The following is a 20198-nucleotide window of genomic DNA, read 5'->3' on the forward strand; positions in this document are numbered from 1 at the left end:
GAAAGGAATGGGTTATATTAATGACTTTAATTATCAGTGCAGGTCAGTCCAGGTTCACTGATTAATGACTTAATAATGAGTTTTAATAATAATGTTGTTCGTTGGTGCCTTTCAAAGGATTCAAGGTCACCTTAAAACACAAAATGAACAAGAACAGCATTAAAAGAGATTTAAAATCCAAGAACACTATGAATGTAAAACGTATAAAACAAGATGGTTACAGCTGATATGCTAATGTAAACAGATGGGTTTTGTGCTGCAATTTAAAGAGTGTCAAAGAGTCTCGTTGATGAGCTGAGGTGAAGCACAGCTGTAGGCTGTAGCAGCTTTAAGGCTGAAGTGAAGACTTACAGGCCTCATTAGAGAAAATAGTAACACCTGTGAATTTTGTGCTATGAAGGAGTACCTGCTTACAGGAAAGTCTTCTAAATTCCCCAAGAATTCTCCTGGTGTGAAAAATGTATGTGTACTTATGTAACGCATGACGACTCCTAATGTTTACTGGTGCCATTTTCTCTCTGTCAGCTCAATCATGGGAAACGCCGGCTGCTGCGAGCAATCAAAGTCCAAACCCCAACAACCCAGCTGAGTACTGCTCCACCATCCCCCCTCTGCAGCAGGCTCAGGCCTCTGGGGTGCTCAGCTCGCCCCCTCCAACCGTCATGGTGCCCGTGGGAGTCCTGAAGCAGCCTGGCAACGAGGGTACGACCTTTACGGCGAATAAAAGTACTCTTATGCTAACATCTTTTGTAACCCTTGAAAGTGACACTTTGTCCTCTGCAGATTTTTCCTTATATGCTGATATTTCATTTAGTGTGTGTGTGTGTGTGTGTGTGTGTGTGTGTGTGTGTGTGTGTGTGTGTGTGTGTGTGAAATCTCAATGACAGTTTTAGCTTTTAACAGTCGATATAAATCGTAATGTAATCGATATATTGTGCTGTTTATTTCAAAATAATCATTTTTATGGCTCAGTGCACTACTTTCCCAACTGTTTACATTTCTAAATGATCACATTCACCCCACATCAGGCAGTAGTAGCTATAAAATTCATATGTCCTCCTCCTCCAAGTAAATTTTAATTAAAAATTCAAGGTAGTCCACTTAATTACATTTCTTTCTTAAAATAAATCGACTAGTAGGCAAACAATTTATTTATATAGCACTTTTCAAAGACAAGAGCAACTGTTTTGTGGAAAATAATCACACAAAAATTAAAAAGAATGTCCAGAGAATATACATTTAAATGAAGAAGACAGAAGATTATTACATTGCAAAATAATTGATCAATAATACAATAATACGTGTCTGTCTACTTTCAACAGCATACTGAAAAATTATGTATTTTAATATGCTCTAAAATCCTCTAACTTCACGTTGAAGCACCACAGATTTCCTGCTGCGAGGAAGGTGAAATCCAAGGTCACAGGAGAGGTCAAAAGCTCAAATGGAGATGACATAAGATTCAAAATTGGACAGTTGAATTTCATGCTTGATAATAAAACTGGATGAACAGTTTAGGAAAATTGGCATCAACCTACTTCAGTTGGCTCATTTCTGCCAAAATTCAGGGGTCGAAGTGCCTTTATATTTATGTTATTCCAGGTTTCAGTTAAAAACTTTTTGTCGACCAATACCCTTAAGTGTCCTTTTCAGTTTTAGCCCCACAAAATCATTTGTGTGGCTTAATTTATTTTGAAAGAATTTTGGCTGTAGCCCAGTGTAATCATATTAAATTATTGTGATCTCAGCATTGACCAAAACAATTACGATTGATGCTTTTAATTTGACAGCGTGTCTTTGACATTCAGGGTCCGTCTCACGAGAGCAGAGGAGGGTGTGGTTCGCTGATGGAGTCCTACCCAATGGTGACACAGCAGAGTCACCCAAACTGCCGACCTCCAGCTCTGCTCCTTCGCAGTCACTCGCCATCAATAAATCCTCCACTTCTGAGTCCACTGAGGTAGGCTTGGCAGCCCCAACTAATACTATTAGGTTAGCTATGTATGGCCCTATTTGCTACTCTGCATTTTGCTGATGGGAGTCACAAAGAACTCTTTATGTGGTATTGTTGGTGGTATGCTGGCTCAGTCTCAGACTGTGATAAACAGCAGTAGGTCAAAGGAAACATTCCTTGTTGCATTATGAGAATTAGAAAATCCACTTGATTGAAATGCTTAAAGCTGGAATGTGCTTTACTCTGGTCACTCAGCTTGTTTCTAAGTGGATAACAGAACAGCAAGCCGTATCCGGTTGTTTCTGTGGTTTTGGTGTATCGAGCATCAGCTGTCAGGATGATTCATGGCCTCTGAAACAAAGTGACTCCCTGTGAATCCCAGAAAGCCTTATTATGCTTTGTAGACAGAACGTGAGCTTAAAACCAGACTTTAACATGTGAAAGTCAATGTGAGAATTCAAGTCTTGGTGAATTTGATGCCAGAAATTCTTCACCAGAGAAGACGAGCCCTTTAGTTTGACCGGAGCACACGAAAGGCATCTGCTGTGCATTCATGACTGTTTTCATGGTTTGCTTCTCAAATAAAAGCGACTAACCTAAAAAGGGCAGAGTGAGAGAGGCTTTGGTTCAGGCCAGAAGAAAAAGACCCTCAATCAGTTTTTAATTTTACTTATCACAGGGAAGAGTACGATGGAGCCAGTGAAACAAGTTAGACGATGTCCTCTGCCGCTGTGGAGGAGCTTTATCAAATCTGACAAAATGACTCAAGCTGCATAAGTAATCACATTTTGGTAGATTTATAACAGACCGGTCGCAAAGTCTTTGAAAGAAGGTTGAGAGCAATTAATATAAGATGCTATTAATTTGTATTGAGCTTGTTCAAGAAACTTAATGTCGAGATAGCTGTGGTCTCTAATGTCGACCCAATATTTGTCTTTAAATAAAATTTAAAGGAACTTTATTGTGTTAGTTTTCCAGTGTGACGATTTCATTTTTGGAATCTAGTAAAGTAGCTTTGCATGATTTATAGGTCATAATAATCCTTATCTTGTAGACTGTAAATAAACGATGAGTGTAGCCACCACCAGGAGTAATGCAAGAGGCCACCAGGATATCCGGTTGTTAAGTGATGACGCGACGAATCCTACTTCCGGGCCTAAAGTAGTCTGCGTTTAATATGGCTTTTGTGTTGTTAACATGTTTAATGTTATGTATTTTCTTCTATTTGATCTCGAAAAGCTCCTAAAACAGTCAGTGATCACTGTTGACCTCCCTCGGCTTTTATTACCGCTAATCATTTATTTAAGCTCAGTTTTTAAAACCTTAGGATGTAACTACAGCCCAGCCCATGCAGCAGTATATGAATGACTAACCTCGTATTGTGGATGGATTATCTCAGTTGTTCTCCTGGCTGAAGTTTGGTCCTTTTACAGCATCCTGCCATGCGATTACATTTGTTCCTGACCACCGAGAACACTCACGGTAACTTTTATCGAGTGGAAAAAAAGTTAGCTTGTTTATATTATGCTAACATAGCTGTGTGGCTAGCGGTCAAGTAGCACATCATTATATACCAGCTAGCCCAACTTCAGTAACCCTACAAACGTCACTGCTGTTTAGTTTTCTGTCTTCATTTATGTTGGAAGTGATAACAGAGCTGTACGTTTTAATTTGTTTCCAAAACCCCGCAGTCAGGACATGCTATATTGTATTTAGATAGAAACTAGTGAGCTGACTTCCTGCTAACTGCTAACTCCGTTAAATGTCATAAATTCCGTTTTCATGGATGCCTGGATGTTAGACTCAATTGTTACACGTGGTAGAGCAGAACGCTGATCATTTTATTAAAGATGAAAGACTTTAGACAGTTTTTCAACTCTCAGTAATGCCATAGTGATCGTTTGATATATGGACCTGCAGCGGAGTTTAGGCCCAGACACAGCTAGTGACGTCAGACTTTACGACCGGATAACATTAGTCTTTTGGCCACTGCTACATTATTTTTTTTTATGGACAGAAAATTTCCATATTTGGACAAGAAGGTGGAATGCTAAGTTATCAGCTAATGCTCACAATCACGGTTAGCAAGCTGCATTCATAAAGTATAGGGTTGCAATGTACAGGCACTGAGCAGTGCCAAGTAACAAACTAATAAAGTATTCCAACAGGAAGCCACAGGAATATTAGAATTCTCCAAAAGGCACCAGCAGCACAACTCTGGTCTAATTCAGTGGCACACACAGCGGTCAGCTGTAGCACCTGTCAGTCAAGGGAGCTACGGTTCCAACTTGAAGCCTTAGAAAAGTCAAACAAATAAGTAAAGTGGGGGGAAAAAAACACCATCACACACATACAATTGTAATGAAATGTCCACACCAAACAAAACATGTTTATTTATTTTTTGTTCCAGGCTGCAAACAGGTTTCTTCTGATTGGCTGCCCCTCAGTAAACAGACAGAGTGGTGTGTGGCTGGCTTCAGCTCACAGGGATTAATCATAATAGATGCCTTTTAAATCTCTCAGGCTAAATTGTTTTGGATCATTACTGAACAGTTCAATAAATGTAAAATCACATTGGCAAAAATATCCAAGGTAAAGTTTAAAGAGAAGTGAATGAGTTCATAAGCAGTCGCCCGTCTACACATCCAGCGGAGCAACAATTAGTATTTTTGTGGAGTTGTTTTCTGCCCACCTGATCAGCGTGGCTCTAATTTCTACTCCCTTACCCTCTAACCGGCTTTCAGCTGCTGAGTACTCCACTCTGCTTTTACAGCACAGTCACACTGCTGTGGAGTAACAGTCTTAGTGAACTAGATGGTGAAGTTATGAGATGCTGTCGAAGCTGTGTGACTCATGCTCTCCACCTGCTAATATTGATCATTGCAGCTTTAAGGATATAAGGGACCAAATGGCTGAAATGTCAGTTTTGTATTGTTTCAAGTATTTTTCTTCTTCTTGGATTATTTTAAAGAGCACTGCTGATATTTAAATCCAACGTGCTCTGTTATTAATATATAGTTACACTTAATGCTTGTTGAACCTGTTCTGCCAATCTCAGCCATAGTTCCTGAGTATTGTCTGTATTATTACATCTCACTGTGTGTTATAACCTTCAGTACATCTAACTCCACACCCCCCCACCTCTTCTCTCCACCCTCAGGCAGCCCATACCCCTGTTGCCCCGGTGGGCAGCCCCGTGGGCAGCTCTCTCAGCCTGATCCCGGAGGACGGGCTCCCTCCCATCCTCATCTCCACCGGAGTCAAAGGAGGTACGGGAGGCCACATCACAGGTGCTTGCCCTCATCCCCACCGTTCTGCTGCCTCCTCATTGCTCCGTCAGCTGCCGTTTTTGTGCTTTTCTTAAATGTTGTTTCTCTCGTGCTTATACCGTCACCGCTCATGTTTCGACCACTCATTGCTAAGAGGGGGCGGGAGGGTGGTTTTGAACACGGTAATGCTGTGGTTATAAGCGATTGCTTGGGAGAGTTTTTAGCTGCTTCCTAATTTGATTTTGTACTCATTTTACCATCTTCAACCCTCTCCTCCTCTCTCTTGACTCTCATTCCGACATCACCGTCTCTCATTCTCCGTTCCTCTCATTTATCTTAACTTTGCCTTGACTCCTCCCGCTACCTGTTTCTTCTTCTACTCCGCTCCGACCACCTGCAGATTACGCAGTGGAGGAGAGGCCGTCGGAGATCGTCCTCATGCAACAGTTGGAGGAGGGAGGCCCAGACCCACTGGTCTTCGTGCTCAACGCGAACCTGCTCGCCATGGTCAAGCTTGTCAACTGTGAGTTAAAGCACTGTTCTGGGGGGAGGAATTTTGGGGGTTTTTTAAAAGAAGAGGAGCAGCAGTGAGCGTAGAGTCAGACTTCTAAATTAATAATTTTTTGATGACAAAAGGGAAAAAGGCAAAATACATATTTGGACTATATACATTTTTTATGATGGCTGATTTTAGCTCTCTTTTTTTTCTTTTCTTGTGAATTACTGAGTAGCCATGCTCAAACATGCTCAAATGCCTGAGGAGTTAGGACGTAGAATATGTACTGCCTGGTTCACTTACTGTATCTGTTAAAGTAACAGCTTTTTGTCATTCACACACACAGCTCGGTTACACAGATGTTCATTATGCATTCATTCAGACATTCCTGAAAGAGCTGCCACGCTAATGCAGTGTGTGGCGTATAAGAAGAAATGCCACAATACTACTGAATAATACTCATAAATGTGTATCACAAATCATGATTTATAAATGTTGTCTCATACCGTTTGTCTCATACATCAATACTTTGCATTATGTATGACAGTTTTAAAAATCTGGATTGCAGAGTTTCTGGGTTAAGCCAATGAGGAGCGCCTTAATAATAATAATAATAATAATAATAATAATAATGGATTGCATTTATATAGTGCTTTTCCACTATTCAGTCACTCTTACATTCACACACTGGTGGAGGCAAGCTACAGTTGTAGCCACAGCTGCCCTGGGGCAGACTGACAGAAGCGAGGCTGCCATATCTCGTCATCGGACCCTCTGGCCAACACCAGTAGGCGGTAGGTGAAGTGTCTTGCCCAAGGACACAACAACTAAGACAGACAGAGCAGGGGATCGAACCGGTAACGTTCCGGTTACAAGATGAGCTTCCCAACCCCCTGAACCACATTCTCTAAAATGACCAGGAGGGGGCAACACCTGTGGTGGCCCCCTACTGACAGCTTTCAAGTTAGGGTTGTGTTGTTTGTAAAACGTGTTATGAATATGTTGTTCGGCCTGTATATGGTGGTTCTTCTGATTTTTATTTATTTATTTATTTTTATTTATTTATTTTAAATGGATTATTATTCATATAAAACATGTTAGATCACTTCCGTAAAGGGGCCTCTAATGTAACTGTGCCCTGACACGTTTTCCCTCTAACCCCACAGACGTAAACAGGAAGTGCTGGTACGTGACGACTAAAGGGATGCATGCCGTCGGCCAGGCCGAGGTCGTCATTCTCCTCCAGTGTCTGCCAGATGAGAAGACCATCCCCAAAGACATCTTCACCCACTTTGTGCAGCTCTACCAGGAGGCCCTCAGTGGTAAGAACAACATCGGCAGCTCCACCAGGATGCTCTCATTTCCACCTGCACCGTGGAGCCACTCATTAGCGGTTCTGTCTAGAGTCCACAGGTGGGGTGTCTCAGTTGGGGGCCTGCCCTGTTAAAAATGAGCAAACTCTAAATGTAGTGCACAAGAGGAAAATGTCTGAGCTCTACTTTTTGCTTCATAGAGACCACAGGTGCGCCCAGTCGAGCTCAATTTGGAATTTGGGTTACCGTCCAACACTGCTGTGTCTGGTTCATGAAAAATGGTCCAAACATTAGCGTCCTGCTGTCAGGTTGCGCCCCTCCAGGCGTGACTCCTCGCCACCGCTTTGCAGTTCGTTTTTTCTTTTCTTTTTTTAACCTCCGTATGCTGCAAAGCAAAAACTGCTAATATCAGCTGACTTTGACGGCTCGCTACCCTAAGGCTGTTTCCTTTTTCATATTCACACTGGAGCAGTTTCAAGTTTGTGGATGGGAGCCATATTGTTTGTGTCTGTCTCGATTAGGTCGGCGTCCGTCAGGCCTCGAGAAGAAGTGCTGGCTTTAGCAAGTCCTAACTGCTGAGCTTTTTCCTGCCATTAGGATTATTATGTTATGTGCCATTTAAAGGCGTGGATCTATCCCACAGATAATTAGAGACATGAACCCTTTTATGGGTAAAATTAAGTTGTAGAGTGAGCAGGCGAGCCTTTGGTGTAGAACTTAATGCAGACTAAACAAGGCTGCTTAGCCACACTGAGTAATCCCTGAGCCTTTCATATCTGTCTCCTCTTCTCAGGACCAAAGCTCTTCCCTTCTTAGCTTTTCATTTGTGCTCATTTTCTTACTTTATTTTTTTCTTCCTCTTCATCTTTTTCAATTTCCTGCTTTTTGCATTCCCTGCTTTTTATTACATTGCTCCCAAATGCCTCTTGCATTACTCCTCTATTTTCTCTTTCCTCCCTGCTGTGCTTTTCCTCTCTAATTCAATCAACCCCTCCTCTTCCACCTCCTTCCATCTCTTATATCACTAACCACTCTCATTCCCCTTATTTTTCTTCTGCTTCTTTTAAGGTAACGTGCTGAGCCACCTGAGTCACTCGTTCTTCACGCAGAGCTTCCTGGGCAGCAAGGAGCATGGCGGCTTCCTTTACATCAGCCCTTCCTTCCAGTCGTTGCAGGACCTGCTCCTGCCCAACCCGCCCTACCTCTTCGGGATCCTCATCCAGAAATGGGAGACGCCCTGGGCCAAGGTCTTCCCCATCCGCCTCATGCTGCGGCTGGGAGCAGAGTACCGATGTGAGTTGAGAAGAATACGAGGCTCCGTACTGTGCCGTCACGGTGATTAAGAAGTAATAATGATGTGATTATGTTGCTTTAATGGCACTCAGACATGTTGCTAAAGAGCTGAAGTTCCCATTTAGTTTGATATGCAAAGAAAATGAAGCTGAGCAGTTTAAAAGCACAGACAAAACAATCCCAGATGTTGGATGTGATTTACAAATCTGCCCTTACACTTTGTGCACATTTGTTTTACCACAAAACCTGTTCGTCACTATTTTTACCAGATTTTTTTTTTTCTTTACGGTGTGGACAGACTTCCTCAGATGATTCATATGCACATATGATAAAGGTGCGGGCGTCTTCGGTGTCTGACGTGAAAGAACGGTGGACATATCTATGGCTTTTCCTCCAAACACTGGTCCTGTGTGGCACAGTGAGTGAGGCTCAAAGTGTAGCCAGAAACTAAGGAGGGCTGTGTCACAATATGACCCCTGCTGCCACATCTGGTCACTAACCAACCAAATACCTTGACAATTAATGCAAAAACAAACTGAATATATTGAAGCAAAAGATTCAAAACAAAAAGTTTGTTAGAAGAAGAAAATTGGGCTGTTTCGGCAGCAGGAGCTTGTTTGTAAGGATGCGTTCTCCAGCTGTTGTCTTGAACCATCCCAGGAGAATAATGGCAGCCGCACTTCAACTCAGCAGGTATCATCAACGTGCAGTCAACACACATCAAACTTTTTACCGAACTTTATTAGATCCAAGTCACACAGGCTAATGTGCTGTGAACTTATAAATCTCTTAAAATCACTGAGGTGACTTAAATGCTTTTTTGTTAACTAAAGGCAAATAAAACACTATTGTTTTAATTTTCCAAGGCATAACATTTTTTCTTGACTTCTCTCAAACATCTTCACTAGTTTCTTAATAATACACCTGTTTCCCTATTGGAGTTTCTCAATCGGCGTTATCCACACATACAACACCCGGTTGCCAGGGAAAAGTGAATTGCTCATATTACTTCCTGTTTAACAAACATTTCTGCACATTTTGTCATTTTGTAGTGTTGCTGGGTACATCACTTCAGTTATGTTTGTTTCTTTTGCTGTACTTCACAACCACAGTCACCTCAAGGTGCTTTATGTAATAAGGTAATATTAGAGAGAAAGATGATCCCTGTAAGAGCAGAACTTGGCTATGGTGGGAAGGAAGGAGTCTGTTTTAGGAGGTAGAGGCTTCAGAAATTTGAATTGTGGACTGAAGTGAAGTGGAGACGCAGCACATGTTTGTAGGATTGAGTTAAAATGAGCTGAGGTTACTCCAAAAAACGTTGCTCCTATTTCAAGCTTAGACAGCACTGAGGTCCCTGGGAACGTTAAGTGTGTGAGTATCCTGTAATGGTCTGTTGGGTCTTTATGGTAAAATATTAAGATCTAGAGAACTTAGTATGTCAGCTGACTTCATATCATGGCTTCCCACATGAAGGAGAGATTTAACGGCGACGCTGCTTTCACCAAATCTTCTTCTCTCACAGCCAGACCTGCCAGTGCCGAGCACCGCCCGCTCGGCTCTGTGAAGCGCCTTGTCTGCATCCAGCGAACACGGATAGAATACATTAACAAAGCCACACACAGTCGAAGCTCTTAAACACAAAACAGTTGCGCAGCCATGAAATCAGCCCACCACACAAACGGCGCTCTTCTCCACGCTCTCACCTCTTACCTCCGGCGCTGACCAGCAGAAGGCCGAGAGACTCGTCAGCACGAAGTGCAGATTGAGGCTGAGCTTTATTTCTTTCTTTGCTAATGAGAGTTTATACTGAGATCTCTTTTTCCCCGGCTGTTTGCAGTGATAAGGCTAAAAATAGTCATCTAAGAAGCTTTAGTTGCTGAAGGAAAAAAGCAGCTGCTGTATTTTTTATTTATTTATTTTTTCACTTGTGGATTAGGAGTTCACTGTGTGTGATGCGTGGGGTCTCTTGTTCTGCTCATTTGCATTTATGGATGAAGAGGAGGAAAAAAAGAAGTTGTGTAACATTGAAATACCTGGAAAAAACCTACAGACCACAAAGCCCCGGAGCACTAATGAAATAAAGAAGCCGCTATTTTCTGCTGCTCGCTAATTCATAAGGAGTCGTCACAGCAGGGGAGCCACGTGTTTGATTTGGCAGCTTTTTGCACAAGATTTCTGACACAACTCCAGAGGAATTTCTGTCTTCTGTCTCCTCTGAGTTCTTTCACTTTTTAGGGGATTGTGTAATGAAATCAGCTGTGAAATTGTTTTGAAAATAGCAAAAAATATAAATCCATGAAACCAAATTTGTGGAAGAGGAAGATTCTCCTGTAATCACCAGTAATCATTGTGTTCTGCAGTTTATCCGTGCCCGCTGTTCAGCGTTCGCTTCAGAAAACCGCTCTTTGGAGAGACCGGTCACACCATCATGAACCTGCTGGCGGTAAGTGCTTTGTTTTTCTCTTCCTGAGCTCACTTTTTAATTATTTTAAAGGTTAAAGAGCCCCCCGCTATATGCTGGGTATGTAAACAGGAATGTAACCATTCAAGTGATTTGTTTGTTATGATGTTCATTTCAGTTCATTTATGTTTTGTTTTTTTTTCTTTTTCACTGTCCCAGGACTTCCGTAACTACCAGTACACGCTGCCGGTGGTCAAAGGTCTGGTTGTGGACATGGAGGTGAGGAAGACGAGCATCAAGATCCCCAGCAATCGCTACAATGAGGTGAGCGCCCATCCAGTTGTATTTATTTTCACACAATAATGATAGAGAAAATGATAAAGATTTCCACTTCATAGTGCTGCTTTTTCACTCATTCTACACACTTCAATCATGCAATGCAACCACAATGCTCTTCTTCACCAAATCTCTGTCTGTCCCTTACATGGTGCATGCATACATTTAAAAACCATCACCGTTAACAGCAGGCTGGTGAGATGCATTAGCTAACTTCACAGTTAGAATACACTGAGGAATATGGAAGCCTGTTTCTGCCAGCAGAAAAAGAAATGCAATTCATAAGCTAAAATTCCAGGTTATTATCTCAAAATTTTACATTACTACCTCAAATCTCTGAAAAAAGCTAAAAAGTTAAGAAAATAACGTGAAATTTTGACCTGCTATTTATTTATTTATTTATTTACTGGCAGAAACAAACTTTCATAGAGAGAAACCCTAAAGGTGATAAACGAGAAAAAGGTTCCTCTGGCCATCCAGCGTGTTAGTCTCTGCATGTGAGAAGATTAATGGTGTAAAAATTACATCTATACATTTAAAGTTAATGACCTGAAACCTTTGCAGTGTTTCAGCAGTGCTTCAAACTCAGGAACAGGGGACGTTGTTTGGGTATTTTTCTTACTTGGGATACTTTCTTCTTAATAATATAAACGTTTTAACGCTATTCATTTAGAACTGAGCGAATCACAAGCCTGGTGTTTAATTACATTGAAAGTCACATTTCAAAGGTCTCATACCTGTAGTCGCCTTGGTCATAATTCTTTGGTCCACCTACGATTGATGTTTGATTTACCACAGCTAGAAATCAACATTATATTCAGGACATGTCCTGAGATTTTATTGGAAACATTCACTGCCTCTAAGTTGCATAAACTTTGGTTGCGTAGTTTTTGTGTAATCTCTGACAGTCAGTCAGATGGACTCACAGCTGCCTGTATACATTTGTTATATGGAGTCTTTAGTTTCAGTCTTTCTCAGTGTGGTCACATTTCTTTAATCAGCATGAAAGATTTAGTGCACGTGTTTTTATTTAAAACTGGGATTTGTTCACCTGTTCTGAACTCGCTATATCCTGATAAACACCATCCAAATTATAATGAATAAAAAGACTAAAGTTGGTGGTGAAAGTAATACAATCCAAACTTAAACAAGCAAAACCTACTTAGGAAGCTGAATGAAATTAAAATAAACAGAAATTAAATAAGAATTACAAAATGAAATAAAATTACAGAAATTATAAAAGAATGTTATAACTCTGGCTTGCACCCCACCTCTGTGATGGATCTCTGTTTTTTGAGTGTTTGTCTTTATAAAATGAATAGAAAGTAAAATCCTCGCATTAAACATTAAAAACAAATTCCAGAAAATGAAGGAAAGCAGATTTTCCTCTTATATAATTCATATTTAAGCATTATTTTCAGGATCAGGCATCGTTTTTCAATCTTCCAACATGCAGACTCCCTCCATCAGACTAATGACATCAGTGAATGAGGCTGACTGTGTGTAGGTGCTGCGTGACAAATTCTCTGGAGTCCCTGCAGCTGAACATGAGGTGTGGGCTGCCCACGTGTTATAACGCTGCTGCCTCGAGGGTGTGAATGAACGGCGTACCAGAAGAAGTGATACGCGTTTGGGTGAGAAATAAAGCCGCGGCGGAGAGTGCGGTGCCGGTTGTAGCGTTTGGCTGTCGATGCGGTAACAGATGGGAACCCAGTAATGTGGAGCGGGCACTATTGCTCAACAGCTTGCAGTCGAGCTTTTTTAGCGCAGCGAGTGGTTAAAACCCTCCAGATTTTCAGTTTTATTTCTACATTTTCAAAGGATGGCTTCAAAGAGAGGCAGAGGCAGGAGAGTTAGCAGAATTAATATGGGAGATCTTTCGGCTGTTGATATCCACCCGTGACGTGTCCTTTTCCCACAGTCTGTCAGCGCCGTCCCGTTTAAACTGAGGACTTTACCCACAAGCCCACTGCAATTAGGCTTAACCAGGCAGCCTCTCTGCTCCACGCACGCACAAAGGGCTACTTAATTAGTCATGCATATTATTTGTCCTTGCAGCTGATGAAGGCCATGAACAAGTCCAACGAACACGTGCTGGCCATGGGGGCGTGTTTCAACGACCGGGCCGACTCCCACTTGGTGTGCGTCCAGAACGATGACGGGAACTATCAGACGCAGGCCATCAGCATCCATCACCAGCCGCGCAAAGGTGCCGACTCAGAAACCGGCTCGACCGTCACACTTGAAACCTCCTTTATCTGCGGCTCGTCTGGAAGGCTGCGATGCCTGAATATCCTCCCCCTGACTGTTTGTCTCATCTGTTTGCCTGAAAGTAGCTCAGCCTCTTACTTTATCTCTTTGTTTGTTTCAGTTACTGGAGCCTGCTTCTTTGTGTTCAGTGGTGCTTTGAAAGCCTCGTCTGGCTTCTTAGCCAAGACCAGCATCGTGGAAGGTGAGAACAGCGTCAGCAAAGCTACACGTTGGCTGCAGAAATGTTGAAATTAGTCAAAAGAATTGTCACTAAAGTTAAAATAAATAAATAAAGTAAATAATCATGATCCTCAGTACTGAGTAAAGCAACTGAGCAGCTTTTTTCCTCCTATAGATGGCGTCATGATTCAGATCACAGCTGAGACGATGGACTCTCTACGTCAAGCCCTGAGGGACATGAAAGATTTCACCATCACGTGCGGTAAAGCTGACCAGGAGGAGAACCAGGAGGTCGTCCACATCCAGTGGACGGAGGATGATCACAATTTCAACAAAGGGTGAGATGGGGTGGAGGGGGGAGGGAAGTCAGGAGGGGAAGGGGAGCTGGAAGCGATGCATTTATGTCACGGACAATTGAACTGATAGCTTCCTGGGCGCTGCATTTACTACTTTGCTATAAAAAGTCATTATGCACGCCGGGGGAAGCCCTGTGAGGGAGAATCTTAGCAGGGTGGAATGATGCAGTCTGACACGGCTGTGAGATCCGGACCGCTGCAATCAATTTTAGAGCAGGATGATAAAATCTGCTCATTTAAAAGCGACTCTTCACTGTTCAGTCTAGTTCAGGCCTGTCACCAGATACGATATGACTTCATTAAGAGGATATTTTCACTGCACAGAAGCTGTTTTAACCCTCAGCCACTGTCACACAATCTGAGTTGGTCTACAGTGTATATTGCGCTCTTTTCTTTCATGTTTATTCATAAAATAGAACAGCCACCAGAAGCCTATTGCTGCATAATTAAGGAATAGTTCAGGGTCACCTGATCCAGCATTGATCCAGTGACTGAAACGAGCTGTTTTAGCTTATCTCCCTCTAAGACAGCTTTTTTTTTTTTTCTGATTGGCTGCCCCTCACAAACAGATGATCTGAGCAGCAGGTGGGCTGTATGGCTAAGATGACCATTTAACTACACATTCGTTCGACACTTAATTTTATACAGTTAAAGCCTTTCACTCAGGGCCGTTTACAGTTAACAGATAACCTAACATGTGTTTCTTTGGACTGTGAGAGGAAGCTGGAATAGGGCTGTTCGATATAACGATATATAGCGGATGACGATATAAAAACGTCTATCGTTTCATTTTAAGCTATCGTTTGTTTCGTGGTGTCGCAAAATAAACTGTTTACGGCAATATTTTTTTCATCGTTTTGATGGTCACTGTAGTGGCTATATTAATTTCTTAAAGTTCTCTCTTTGTCTTATATTTAATGTAACCACACTACAGACAGACAAGCGCCTGTTTTTATGCGTTGTCCTTAGCAACAACAACGGTAACAGCATCGCGTGTCCGCTTGTTTATGTTCCACACAAACCTTTCACAATAAAGCTCAAGATCCTGTTGAGACTTTTCAAAATAAACTGAATCGCGTGAAAGAGCAGATTATTTACGGATGAGAAGTAAAAAAGAGCCGCCAGGTGCTAAAAAATAAACCTTAGACTCAAACGTTAGAACAGGCTTTTCCCCGCAGCACGCCGTGTAATAAATACTCACAAAGAAAACGGCGGCCGTTACAGCTTATGTCTAAAAATGTATCGTTTCATACATCGGTTAAAACACTCGACTCCAGCTACATGACGCGCAGCTGGAAACACTTCCCGCAAGTCGAGCTGCCTGAGATTCACATAATTTACAGAAAATGTTACATTTTTGTGATTTATATCGTTATCGGGATGATAGCATTCTTATATCGGGATATGAGATTTTGGTCATATCGCACAGCCTAAGCTGGAATACCCAGAAGGAACCAGTGCAAACTCCACACAGAAGGAGCCCAACCAGGGTTCAAAGTTCAAGGCACCTCAGTACCAACTGAGGAAAAACGGCCTTAAATGGAGCGTTTAGAGCAGCATGACCTTTAAAGGCGTCCACACAGTGGAATAACTTAATGATGCAAGGCAGCGAGGTCTCGTTTAGCATTTGCCCAGGAACCGTTAAAAAACAAACTGGTGTTTGCTCACACAGAGGGCAAAAAACCCTGCAATTTTAAAAATCAAAAACAACCAGCAAAAAAAATGAGCTGGCTTCGGCCTCTACTTGATGCTTTGATGTTGGTGCTTTTGCTGCTCCAGCCGAGCAGCTGGCAGGTCAGCGCTTTGCTCAAGGGCAAAGGGCTCAGATGCTGCAGAAGCGGTTTATTTGGGTCTCCCACAAAGAATCAGCTTTTGCTTACTTGCGCGCTTCATTTGTAAGTTGTCTTTTGTGTGTTTGTTCAGCGTCATCAGCCCAATCGACGGGAAGTCCATGGAGTCCATACCCAGTGTCAAGATCTTCCACGGCTCCGAGTTCAGAGCAAACGGCAAAGTCATCCGCTGGACCGAGGTACAGTCTGCTCATTTTACCGAGCGCCAGTGAGGAAATCAGGCCACCACTGAAGCCTCTCAGGACAGACAGCTTAAACTGTTTTAACCTTCATCCCGCGAGGCTGCAGCTCCATTAACTCAGGCTAAAGTAAACTCTGATGACACACGCCAGCACGCCATGATAATTTCTCCTCATATACAGTAGGAAGATGAGAGGATTTAACATATTGTGTTAATACAAGTTCAAAGATTGTTTTATTTAGAGAAAAAGTTGAGTGCAGCTTTAAGACCCTGTTTTTGTGCTCAGGAGGTTGGAGAAAAAAAAAAGAGGTCAGTTTATCTCAAAAAGTCTTAGTCACCTTCCTCTGCTGTTCTAACCCACTCTCCTCATTATCACATATTACAAACAACCCCAAAAAATATATGTATCTGTTTTCAAGTCTGCAGGTCTTATTATAAAGTTGTTTTTCTGTGCTGCTCTCAGGTGTTCTTCCTCCAGAGCGAAGACCAAACCAGTGTTCTGAGCGACCCGGCCGACCACAGCCGCCTCACGGAGAACGTGGCGAGAGCGTTCTGTATGGCTCTGTGTCCACACCTGAAGCTGCTGAAGGAGGACGGCATGGCCAAACTGGGACTGAGGGTCACTCTGGACTCTGACCAGGTTAGGACTCTGAGAAGGTTTGTTTTATAGATGTAGACCCTGATGTGTAAACGGACCTTTGCATCAACAACGGAACGAATCCTTCCAAGGCTGAACCCTGCCACAGTCCACATTATTTTTCAAACTCTTCATAAATCTGCAGAAAACCATCAGAAATCTGCCCGATGTGCCAGTTTACACTAGATCTTTGGTATGACTTCACCCTTTCATTCTCCGCAGGTGGGTTATCTGGTCGGAAGCAACGGCCAGCCTCTCCTGCCTCAGTACCTGAGCGACCTGGACAGCGCTCTGATCCCCGTCATTCACGGCGGGGCGTGTCAACTGAGCGAGGGCCCGGTGGTCATGGAGCTGATCTTCTACATCCTGGAGATCATCTCTTAGGAACTTCAGACATCCCACCAACCTGCACCCCTTCTCACCTCCAAACTTCTTCTTCTTCTTTTTTTCCTGACATCATCTCCCTTCGGCCGTTTGCACTTCAAAAGAGCCCGAAAACTGTGCCGTGCCCGGCAGGGTAGCATTCCTCAAGCCAAACCTATGCATCCACCCACGGTCTGAGGAAGCTCTGAATAGGATCACCTGTCACCTCAGTCAGGATGTCTCCACAGATCACACTGTGTCCGTCCTGATACCCACACTTTTGCTGCCTCTGAGAAGCTGCCACGCAACGAGCGTCAGGCGGCCGATATTGTGCAGTTTGTCCTCAGATAGCGAACGCATCCAGGAAGGGATGAAGGCACTAAGTAAAATTTTCTTATCTCATTCGGAGTTTAAGTAAGAAGAGTGTTTATTACAATGAAAGGGTCACAGGGTGTTTAGCCTTGTTATAAATTAGTAAACCAGTGCCATTAGAATAGTGTCTGTGAACCTAAAAGCTGAGTGTGATGAATTGTGGGATTTATTAAGCCTCTCAACTTTTCTCTTAAATGCAGCTTTAGCTTCATGATTTTAGACAAATGAGTGAATTATGAAATGAGTAAAACCAGGGTGTGTGTGTGAATAGGATGATGAATTATTCTGTCTATTATCAGAGGAGCTGTAGAATTAACAATCTGCAGAGCTGCAGAGTTTTTAAGGAGAAAGCACTCTCTCCTTTCTACCAGACACAAACCCGTAGTGATCAGTGACGTCTTTGTAATGGCAGCCGTCCTCACAGGTCAGGACACCCTGAGCTCTCGTGCATTTTGACAAAGAGGCAGATTATTCCCTAAAGGTCGCCTTAACACTGTGAGAGTAAAGCTGAAACGGCCATGGCTGCACAAATACAAACGAATCAACCAGAAGTAGTGACTAAATTACGAGCAGAACTGTGACAGATAGGACCTCTCCTGCAGTGACACACAGCCTTCAATCAATCAAATGCTATGAGAGAATGGAGGATAATACAGCCTTTAATACCAATTGAAAGAGCCACGAGTTTTGGTTAAACCTGCTGCAATTCTGCCCTTTGGTACATAAAGCAGCACTCCAGAGCTCAAAATATCAGTTGGGGCCAAATAGTTAATTTTGGTCTCTAAACACAAAAGAAATCAAATAAACTACAACAGCGGTTCCATCTTATAATCTAACCTGCAGATATGTTTTGACCCGTTAGACTTAACACTATTTTATTAAAATCTGCTAGTTATGAGCTGGTCATCATATGTGAATCACATTGCGATGCATGACATGACACTGGTGATTGAGCACAAAAAGTCACCAGGAAGGTGTTTGCTGAGGTCGCGAAGAATGAGCCAAGAGCCAAGCAAGTTTTTTTTTATTTGTTACAGCCACAGGACTCGCCCCCTAGTGGCCATTACAAAAAATGCACCTGCACAGCGATGGAAACTACATTCATGGCTCCTGCTCGGATGCTCCTTAAGTGTGGGTATTGGGACTGACCTCCTGCTTCCTGATCGCACATCACTGTGGCAGCCGGAGGTCCTGAAGCATTGAATTCTGGGTAAAACCTGCCTCTGTGTAGCACGGATGCTGGTTCAAGGGAGAGTCATATCCGTTACTGAAAAGTTTGGACTATTTCTGTTTCAAAACAGTATTAATCATCGTGGAAGGAGGTGGTGATTACTTTCCCTTTTTTTTTTTTTTTTCTTTTTTTTTTTTTTTGCACCGTGGTGCTCAGTGCCTGCAGTAGTGTTTCATCAAGGGAGAAAAGGAAAATGAAAACCATTTCAGATTCACTTAAGCTTTACTCATCAGTCACCAGATGCTTTACTTCACTCGTTGTACATACTTTTGTAGGCAGGACGATTTCTCCTTGATCACACCTGAAACATCTGTAGCCTCCAGAGATCCCAGTATTATCGTTCAGACAGCTGATTTAAATAAAGGTTCTGATGCTTTATCGATAATCAATCTGTACATAAATGTGCGAAGGGGGGGAGAGTCAGGTTTTAATCTCATCAGTCATTCAGTGTTGGTTCAGCAGAGGTCGAAAAAAATCTTCACCTCATTTTTGTCTTTTTAATCATAACGAGAATAACTGATAAATATAATATTATTATATATAAATAAACTGTATTAACTTGCAGATGCAGTGCACTGGATTTAAGCCATTTACAGGAGAGTTTAAAGTGAGCATCAGGGTGTCCTGGAAGTAAGAGGTCAGTATTTGTCGAGACTTAAATGACCCGAAGCTGAATGTATCTCATCTCAAGTTGTCTGCATCCTTCCAAACCTCGAAGTCAAGACTTCTCTAAACACCCTGAACCTCTGAGGTGTTTTCTAAAATCAGGCACGTTGGAGGTTCACCGCCTGATCTGGACTCTGCTCTCCTTCAACAACATGGACCTGGACAAGAAGTCTAAGAATGTATTCCTCATGTTTCTGTTTAAATCTGTAAAATGTGCTCTTGTTTCTGACGAGACTGATCACAAAAACGAAAAAAAAAAAAAACAACCCACCCTGCTGTGTTTAAAAAGCTCTGTACAGTAACCATTCTGCATTATGCTAATTTCTCCATCGTTAATTGTGCTGATGTAAAACAATCTCGAGTGAGAATCAGACAATCAGAGGAAAATCTGCAGAAGAGCCGACGCTTGAAGTTTAAATCTGACCTGTAGCCGCTCTGCATTCATTTATTAATCAGAATCTTTTAGGAGCTACTGTAGCAAAGTAACGTTTAGTTTAAAAGGAAAAAAAAAAGGTCAAAGTTCACCACTTCTGGGTTATTTTACTGTGATCATACCAGAAGCAGTGTGGGTCAATCACTGTGTTTCTTTAAAAAAATTAAATAAATTAGCATAATGAAAACGGGGGCACGAGGATCTATTTTTCTGACTCGCTCTTTTGTTACTGTTTAATTCTTTTTTTCCTTTTTGCATTATCTGAAGTGTGCAATATGCCCGAAATCCAAAAAAAGAAGAAAAAAAGGTGCAATTTGTTTGAAAAAGTAGCATTTGTTTTGTATTCAGTTGTAAGATGTTACTGTTTAAACCTATAACACTGCATGCAAACAGAAATGAGCCGGAAAAGGCGACTGGAGCGAGTCAACTTTGCATTTCAACAGTCAGAAAATTCTCCACAAAAATATGAACTTGTTCAGTTCTTTATTATTATTTTTTAATAAATCAGTTTGAAAAGCCAAAAAGCCTGTTCATCTTTCCCCCTCCTTTGTCAAAAATACTGTAGTATATGTAAAATAAAAACTTATAGAAAATTGAGACGAGTATTTGTTATTTAC

At 42.1% G+C, this 20198-nt stretch overlaps 1 protein-coding gene across 5 annotated transcripts in view; it reads left to right on the forward strand.

Moving 5' to 3' along the window:
- zfyve9a (zinc finger, FYVE domain containing 9a) overlaps window positions 1-20178 on the forward strand; it is a 39156-nt gene extending 18978 nt beyond the window's left edge. For 2 of the 5 annotated variants that reach the window (XM_076876467.1, XM_076876468.1), the window contains exons 6-19: window positions 526-726; window positions 1809-1960; window positions 5115-5244; window positions 5624-5746; window positions 6886-7041; window positions 8101-8325; window positions 10686-10768; window positions 10946-11050; window positions 13121-13271; window positions 13434-13514; window positions 13668-13830; window positions 15772-15877; window positions 16343-16519; window positions 16739-20178. In XM_076876467.1, coding sequence (XP_076732582.1) covers window positions 526-726; window positions 1809-1960; window positions 5115-5244; window positions 5624-5746; window positions 6886-7041; window positions 8101-8325; window positions 10686-10768; window positions 10946-11050; window positions 13121-13271; window positions 13434-13514; window positions 13668-13830; window positions 15772-15877; window positions 16343-16519; window positions 16739-16900 — 2015 coding nt within the window. In that variant the 3' untranslated portion in view covers window positions 16901-20178. The remainder of the gene's footprint in view (window positions 1-525; window positions 727-1808; window positions 1961-5114; window positions 5245-5623; window positions 5747-6885; window positions 7042-8100; window positions 8326-10685; window positions 10769-10945; window positions 11051-13120; window positions 13272-13433; window positions 13515-13667; window positions 13831-15771; window positions 15878-16342; window positions 16520-16738) is intronic. The other 3 variants (XM_076876469.1, XM_004555246.3, XM_004555245.3) reach the window with 3 other exon arrangements.
- The last annotated feature ends 20 nt before the right edge of the window (window positions 20179-20198 follow it).

Source organism: Maylandia zebra, linkage group LG18 (genome assembly GCF_041146795.1).
Source record: "Maylandia zebra isolate NMK-2024a linkage group LG18, Mzebra_GT3a, whole genome shotgun sequence".
Lineage (NCBI taxonomy): Eukaryota > Metazoa > Chordata > Actinopteri > Cichliformes > Cichlidae > Maylandia > Maylandia zebra.